This window comes from Gossypium hirsutum, chromosome A13, assembly GCF_007990345.1.
Source record: "Gossypium hirsutum isolate 1008001.06 chromosome A13, Gossypium_hirsutum_v2.1, whole genome shotgun sequence".
Lineage (NCBI taxonomy): Eukaryota > Viridiplantae > Streptophyta > Magnoliopsida > Malvales > Malvaceae > Gossypium > Gossypium hirsutum.
This window is the reverse complement of record NC_053436.1, coordinates 30,308,302-30,316,922: the sequence shown is the minus strand read 5'-3', so window position 1 is coordinate 30,316,922 and position 8,621 is coordinate 30,308,302. Positions and strand designations below refer to the sequence as shown.

The following is an 8,621-nucleotide window of genomic DNA, read 5'->3' as shown; positions in this document are numbered from 1 at the left end:
GGACAAAAAATAGGATTAGGAATGTGTCTTTTGTTAAGGTTTTCATATATAGGCATAAAGTTGATGTATACTTTCCACATTGTGATTTTTATCTTCTCCAGGAGTTGTAATGCCTATAAAACCGAGAAGAAATTCTGCACAGAATTAGACATAAGAGTTGGAAAGTATGTTTGTAATTTAGAATTTTCTTAAAGTAGTAACTTGTATCTACTTTTCACCGTATACATCCCCAATCCCTCCAGCCTTTATATCCGAGAATCAGGTAATTTTGTTCGTGCAAGAGGGATAGACATTATGGCTTACACTTGATCCTCATTAGCAATTTCACGAATGGCTACTTTATTCCAGGTACTTTCTTCCTGATTAATTAAATGTGATACCATCGTATATCATATGTCAATTTGCTGACAACGCAGTCAACCATCTCCGGATTCCAGAATCCAAGAATCATTCTGAATGTTGACAAACTTCCCCTTACCAATACACCAACCCATGTCTTTCTCTAATAGTCCGCGAGCACTCTTAATGCCTTTCCAGGTAAGGGAAGGGTAAGATCCTAACCCTGTATATAAGAACTTTGTATGCGAATAGTAACATGCTTTTAAAACTCAAGCAAACAAATATTTTGGCTGAGACCAAATGCGCCAGCACTGTTTTGCTAGTAATGAAACATTAAACATGGCTAAATCTTGAAAACCTAAGCCCCTAACTGACTTAAGAAAGCATAAATACTTCTAAGCACTCCAATAACTACCCTTTAAAGATTTCGAATTTCTCCAACATAAATTATTAAGCACGTTTTCAATTTTTAAAGACAATGTTTTAGGGAAAAGGAAACCTTGCATCGCATAATCCGGAAGAGCTTGTAAGACTGCCTTAATTAGAGTTTCTTTTCAACCCATAGACAAAAATCACAAATTCTAATTTTCCAATCTACTACGAATTCCATCCATATAGGTCTCAATAGCCCATTTTCTATTCCTTCCCACCATCATAAGCAATCCTAAGTATTTTTCAGGGTTTAATGATACACGAACCCTTAATAGACTACTTACCATGTTTCTGTCACTTTCATCTACATTTGCCCCGAAATAAATCAAAGATTTATCCTAATTAATTAGTTGACCAGAAGCTTTCTCATATTCCATTATCACCCAATGGACATTCTCCACCCCTTCTTTCTTAGCCTCCCCAAAGAGGATACTATCATTCACAAAAAATAGATGATTAATGGGCATACGCCCTCTTCCTAGATAAACCCCCTTATCAAATTTTTCTGTTGGGCCTCGATTAGAAGAGTTGGTAGACCTTCAGCATAGAGCAAAAACAAATAAGGACTAAGGGGATCTCCTTGCCTCAAACCCTTAGATGGCATAAAACTAGCATTCCATGCACCATTGATTCCCACTATGTATGTGACCGACGCTACACATCTCATGATCAATGTCATCTAATCTTCATGAAATCCCAATCTTAACATCATCATGGCCAAGAAATCCCACTCTACCTTGTCATAGGTCTTACTCATATCGAGCTTGAATGCAAAATTACCTTTCCTTTCCCATTTCTCATTTTTTTAAAGTGTGAAAAAACTCATAGGCAACCAAAGCGTTATCTGAAATTTGTCTGCCTGGTATGAATGCCCCTTGTGTCTAATGGATACAGTAGTCTAGCAACCCTCATTCTATTAGTAATGATCTTAGAAATGATTTTATAAATGACATTACAGAGGGTAATAGGTCTAAATTGCATAATAGTACGAGGTTTACTAACCTTGGGATATCCTCGACCGCAATATCACATCGCATTATCTCAAGGCAATAAGCAGTAAACTTCGGTCCCAGTTTGTGCCAATATCTCTAGAAAAATAGAGCTGGAAATCCATCAATCCCAGGAGCCTTTAGTAGCCCCATGTCCCTAACTACCCTCTAAACCACTTATTCAAAAAATGCTTGTAGTAATATTTCATTCATTTCATCCATTATCCGGAAGCAGATAACAATTTATTAAAATGCCCAGATGCTATTTTTAGAATTCCATCTTGATCATAGACCCATCTCCCATTTTCATCTTCAAGTCCTTTGATAGTATTTTGTTTCCTCCGCCCTGTAGCCACTTTATGAAAGAAGGTAGTATTGAAGTCTCCATGAGTGAGCCAGTTTGATCGAGCCCTTTGTTCCCAAAATATTTCCTCATTGCCAGCCTTGAAATTTAAACCTAATTAGATTTCAGTCAATTTCACAAGGGTGTCATCTGTCTGTTTAACAACATGTAATTACTTCATTCTATTGACTAACTTCTGCTTGTACGTCTTCCTATTCCTTTGTATTGATGAATTCCAAACAAGAAGCTTCTTACCCAAACCTTCAAGTTTCGTAGGGAGATTGTTCGAAGTAGCCTCCCAATAATCCCTAATTATTTTCTCACAATCACCTTCAAAACACCAATCTGTATTAAACCAAAACTGCCTTTTACCAATTTTATGAGATGAAGGGTTCTATCCTCTTGTATTTATTAACAGAGGGCAGTGATAAAAAATTTAATGACATAAATGAGTTACTGAGAAGTTAATGAACAAATCCCACCAGGCCTGATTAGCAACTCCTTGATCAAGTCTTTCGCGTTTATTTGTGTTGACAAATTTGTCTCTTTTCCAAGTGTACCGCATTTCAAAAAACCCCAAGTCCATAAGATCACAATTAGATAAAGCTGAACAAAAAGCCACCATATTTTTCTCTGCCCTTATACGACCTCCCTTTTTCTCAAAAGAAGAGAAAATTTCATTAAAATCCCAACAACTAACCAATGAAGACTTTGATTATTACATAATCAACAAAGAAGATCTTAAGATAGTCCTTTAAGCCGTTCATCCGGATTACCATAAAATCCAGTAAACCTGCAACACGGCCCATCCTGTTCATCTTGAATTTCAACATCAATGTAATTGTGGGAGAAACTTTAAAGAGTAACGACATTCTGTTGTGTCCACCCTAGGCACAATCCACATTTTGAACCCTCAGCACCTACCTCTATACCATTATGAAAGCCACATTTTCTACGGACACCCTCTATTTTCCTCGTACTTATTTTTGTTTCTATTAAGAACAAAATCCAGCTAAGAATATGATTATTAAAAAACCACAACCTTCTATCCAACACTCTTTTTATATCAATCGCATAAAAGAATTTAAACAGGTATCGTTTTTCACCCAAATTTATCATAGCAATTCCACCATTGGGTGCCATAGATCGACCATTTTGTTTCGAAAGGACGGAAAGTGGACAACACTATCCGTTGACAAGTTCCCACGAGACAAAATTGCAAGTGATGGTCGGTCTCCTTAGGATTTTCCTGGAAAGCATCTTCCTCCTCGTCATCAAGATGTAGATTCGCCAAATCATCCTCCATGGTGTTCCAGAAAACCCGCTCGAAAAACTTAACCAGAATTGCCATAAATTAAAGAAAAAAACAAGCATGTCAACGAGGATAGACAAAAACCCGTCTTAGAAAGTAGTAGACGAAAACCCACTTTTGGTTTGATTTTTTAACCTTAATTAAAATTTACATGTTTTGTTAAACTAAACCCCCAATCAAATATATAATTATGTCAAATAAGTTTATATTTATTATTTGTAATTTTTTTAATATTAATCTCATTATAGGTTCTTATGATATTTGTTTTTTTTATACTCTCCCTAACTCTTAAATAAAAAGATAATACGCTTCAATACATTCAAATTCACATCCTCTTAAACTGACAACAATATTAATATCCATCGAGTTAAAACTCAATCCACCTTTATTTGTAACTTTATATATATGATTTTTATTTATAACTTTATATATATGATTCCCGAATATTGATAGGACCAACACACCTACCCTACCAACTAATAAATTTATTTATTCAGGTCTTTATTAAGAATTATCAAATACTCTTTTGGAAACATCTTGTATTTAATATATTTTACTAAAGTTAAAAATATTAATTATATATATATATATTAAAAGTATCACAATAACCAGCATCTAATTGTAGTGGTTAACAAACATAAAATTCTATTCCTTTCATTATTATTTATTTTTGGTTTACTACCTGACACGTTCTTTTTTTAAATAGTACTTGTGATATATATTTTTTAATCTACTTATATTTGATGTATTTTAATAATTAAATGTAACAATATTAATTTTTTAGTATTAAATTCGAGTTTTAGAGTTGATTTGATGACAGTTAAATGCTAATATTAATTAATTATGAGTTTTCATCAAATCAACCTTAAAACTCGAATTAATTTACATCAATTTAATTATATTTAACAGATTAAACGTAAAATTAAGTAAATTTATAATTAACAATAAATTTATTATGTTAATAAAATCATGAAAAATTCAAACATGATAATAACAATCCTAAAACTTGAATTAAACATTAAAAAATTAACATTATTACTTTTAGGTACCAAAATATAAAATTTTTGTCAAATAAAAATATAAAATTAGAAAAAAAAATACTAAGTATCACATAGATTTTTGGATCGAAATTGCTTTCATTTTATAATGAATTATAAAATTGTTGGAATTTCACTAGCTTAAGACGCTTTATCGATGTTTGGTGATATTTATATTATTAAAAGGATAATCGTAACGTTTGTATATTTGGTATAGTACTTTTCTTGAAAAATACTTTTCACAATTGAATTCAGAGATGAGATTCAAATTCTTAAACATAAAGCAAAACTCTTCTAAAATTATTATTTTTAAATACACTTACTGTAACAAAAACTGTTAGAAGCATTAACAACAAACTGTTCCATCCATCCACCACACAAAAAGTAATATTAGAAGGAAAGAGAACGGCACCGTTTTCACAATCAAATGCGGTTGCACATGTAATGCCAGGACACCCCTGACCCTTCGCTTATAATCTAAGCTACGACTTCCACTCCCACCCATTTTTTGGCTTATTCCACTATAAACAATTTCATACTGCCCAACACTTTCCATTTTTCAAGCCATCAAATTATCATTTTCCTCCTTCTATTATATTTAATTTTAATATCTAGTCTTTTTTAAATTACAGCTTACAACTATAAATATTTATCATCATTAATTGAATAATTAAGCCAATATCCCATTAACTATTTGGGCATAATTTAACTTTTTATTTTTATAATCTCACCAATTAATTTAAATAGCTAATACAATCGAGTATTTATGTTAAAATACTTGTGGATTTTTCTTAAATACACTCTTTAACTCATTATGCTAACATGGTTTTTTTGGGTTTTAATGTAAATAACACAAAAATAATAAAAATTTATGAAAATAGCATGAGTTAAAAATTAATTATAAAAATAATATTTTTTATAAAAATTAACTTAATGGATTATATAATTATTAAAAAAATTGTCATAAAATAAATAAAATGATATTTTAATAAAAAGGGAGTCGCATATCACCCAGGGGATACCCCTATTGTAAAGACATTTTCTTTATTTTTTATGTTATTTTTTTGCAATAATATTAAATTTGTTATTTTTTTTACTATTATTAAAATATAGATTTTGAAAATTTCATTTCAAAATTTAAAATAAAAATTAACATAAAATTTTATTTTATTTTATAAAGAAATAAAGTTGAATTTTTTTATTTTTATTTTTTTACTGTTATTTATTTAAAAATGTAAAATAAAAATTAATATAAATTTTTTATAAAATAAATTTGAAAAATTAACATAAAAATATAAAAAGGAAAAATTGCTAGCGTTAGATAATGACATTATAAAATAGAAGGTCAATTTATATTAAATTAAAAATAACTGAATATAGTAAAGGGACTAAAACTGAAATTTAACCGTTTAAAACCAGATTTGAAAATTTGAAATCGTGGAATGAGTAAAACTTAGCAGTGAAACATTTCGTTTAAAATTTCAAAAAAACATAATAATTTTAATTTTAAAAAAAAAGTAATTTTGAATCATTTTCTATATAAGAAACGCTCGCATTTCGTTTTCCTTTTTCAGTAGGCAGCTGCTGTTACTCTCCTAACTCTCCAACTGTTGTTTCCACTTCCTCTCTTCCAGATCTGAATCGCAAAAGGGAATTTTCAGGTAATTTCAAAACCCTAACCCTAGATCTTTATTCTTCTCTGCGTCTATAAGATTTTGTGTTGTGTTCACTGAGTTTGGCCGTCAATTTATTGATTTTAACCATTTTTTTTCACTATATCTGGTTTGATGTTTATTTTTTTCGCTGTGGCCGCTGTTCGTTTTTATGCTTCATTTGATTTGTTTAATTTTTGTCGTTTTGGATGTGAAGTAGGATGTCAAAAGGTTTTGGATTGTGACGTTTGTTTTCTTCTGATTCGTTGACTGTGTCGATGTTGTAAGCTTATTATTCGATTGTTTTTAAGCTGAAATGATTAGGTTTTCTTTTTGCGTTTATGTTCTATTTAATACTTATTATATTGTAAATTCTATGAAATTATGAGATATGTGCTTACCGGCTAGTGCTTTTGTTTCATTGAAATGATACCTGGAACGAGGATTGGTCTGGTACAAGGAACAAAAACAAGAAAGCAAGTCGATGTTTCTAAACACCTAATTTGATAGGGGTAGTCTTTTCTGATTTGCTTTGTTGTAACGACAAATGATTTATTGGAACGGTGTTTTAGGGAACCTATATATATATAGTTCTTGTGTTCACAAAAACTTAATAGTTCTAAATAAATTAATTTTTAAATTTGTGAATTGTTTGTTTTGCTCAACTCATTTATAATAAACCATATTTATTAGGATTGTTAGTTTTACTGAATTGGATCGCTAGTGCTCCCAAATTGAGTATGTGCTTACCAATTAAAAAATCACTAGGGAGATAGCGATTTCTGGTAATAGTGTTTCTCTTTATTTTATTAATGAGCATTTGTTTTATGATCACAGTAGATAAATCTTCATTTCTGTAGTCGAAAATGAAAAGGGGATTCCATGGCTAATGGAATAAAAAAGAGTGTTCTTTGATTTGATTGGGGTATTATATACTATAATCCTTTATTTTTATTGCACATTTGGAACATGCCTGACAAATGTTTAGGATTTTAACTTTTGTATTGGGATTTGTTGAGCTACTTTTAAGTAGCTAGGACGTATGATGTAGGTTGCACTATCATGTAGTGGATCTTCTTGATTTGAGTGGGATGTTCTAAAACTCGAAATTGAACTGTGAAAGAAAAGGTGACAATTTAAAAACAACAAAGAGCCAGTATGTTATGATGGAACAAATGTTTGTGTGACCTCACAATGTGTTGTGCTATCCTTTATGGCTAAGCATTAGGGAATTTCATCGAGTTTTACTCTTTTATTTTTGGGTGGGGGTGGGGGTTTCACAGGATAGAAAGAATCTTGTTTGAAAGTGTTATTAAAAAGCTTAGCAGGCTATCATTGCATTCTAGAACATTGATGAGGGTTCTCTCAATATGCTTGTTTTGCTTCCTGTCTTTTGCCTGTCATGAACGACGTAGTTTAAATCTTTTCTAGTTGTATAATGTCAATTTATTTATACTCAAACCATTTTCTTCTGCACCTGTTGCTTCTAGATTCTTACTTTGAGCTATTTGTTTCCTCCCTTTTCTTGGTAAGTTGAAAAAGATGGGTCGCGGAGTTAGCAGTGGCGGTGGGCAGAGCTCATTAGGTTATTTGTTTGGTAGCGGAGAAGCTCCTAAACCAGGGACAAACAACTCCCAAGCTGCTCCAGCTGAAGCACCAGCTGTCTCCAAACCTGGCCCTGCTCCTGAACCAGTAGATATTTCCAAGCAAATTCCTGCTGGTATTAACAGTATTTCCGCAAACAATTACATGCGTGCCGATGGTCAGAATACTGGCAATTTCCTTACGGTATAGCCCACTTAATGATTTTGCTTTAAGGTTTTTAATTTATAGAATGGTTACTTGTCACTGAAACCGTATACTTTCTAACTAGTTGTCTTTCCATGAATGCAGGATCGACCTTCCACCAAGGTTCATTCTGCCCCTGGAGGCGGATCTTCTCTGGACTACCTATTTGGTGGACCTGGAGGTAGTAAATGAGATTGTGCCTTAATAACATCTAATAACATCTTTGATAAGGGAGAGTATTGTTTGTTGATTTGGGGGAAGCAGTAAAGCTGTGGATGAAATGCTGTTCTTATAATCTTTGAACACAGAAGCAATGAAAACATGCCTGTCTCTTGTGGTGTAATATTGCAGGTCTTGTGGTGGTTTTTTTGTTGATTCAATCAAATGAGTTCTCCAGATTAGGTGCACAAACATCTAATTCTGCAGAGCTGGGTTAAAAAGAACATTGTTATATTTTTCATGTTATGCATGGTTATGTTGTTTTTCCTTACTCTACCCACTCTTTTATTCAATTTGGCTCACTCTTTTCTTTTAAGCGCTCTCAACCTTTCATTATTGAAGAAGTCAGTCTTAATGGACTGGATTGGGTTAAGATTCTATTCCAAAAACTTCTGTAAGTTCGGGCTTGAGCTTGACCTGGTTTAGCTATTTAAATAATAATTTTATTTAAATATAATATATTTATTATATGGATCGTAAAATGAGTTGGGTAGGGCTAATTCAATATTC

General features: G+C 31.9%; 1 protein-coding gene across 3 annotated transcripts; it reads left to right on the top strand.

Moving 5' to 3' along the window:
* The first annotated feature begins 5,820 nt into the window (after positions 1-5,820).
* On the top strand, positions 5,821-8,382 carry LOC107893878 (protein SPIRAL1-like 1). Of its 3 annotated transcripts, none has more exons than XM_016819019.2 (3): positions 5,821-6,113; positions 7,638-7,892; positions 7,998-8,382. In XM_016819019.2, the coding sequence occupies exons 2-3, from the start codon at positions 7,647-7,649 to the stop codon at positions 8,082-8,084; spliced, it is 333 nt and encodes a 110-aa protein (XP_016674508.2). In that variant the 5' UTR covers positions 5,821-6,113; positions 7,638-7,646; the 3' UTR covers positions 8,085-8,382. The 3 variants fall into 3 exon arrangements, with proteins under 3 accessions (XP_016674508.2, XP_016674510.2, XP_016674509.2); XM_016819021.2 differs by having other exon boundaries at positions 5,897-6,113; positions 7,647-7,892; XM_016819020.2 differs by having other exon boundaries at positions 5,897-6,113; positions 7,595-7,892.
* Positions 8,383-8,621: the final 239 nt, after the last annotated feature.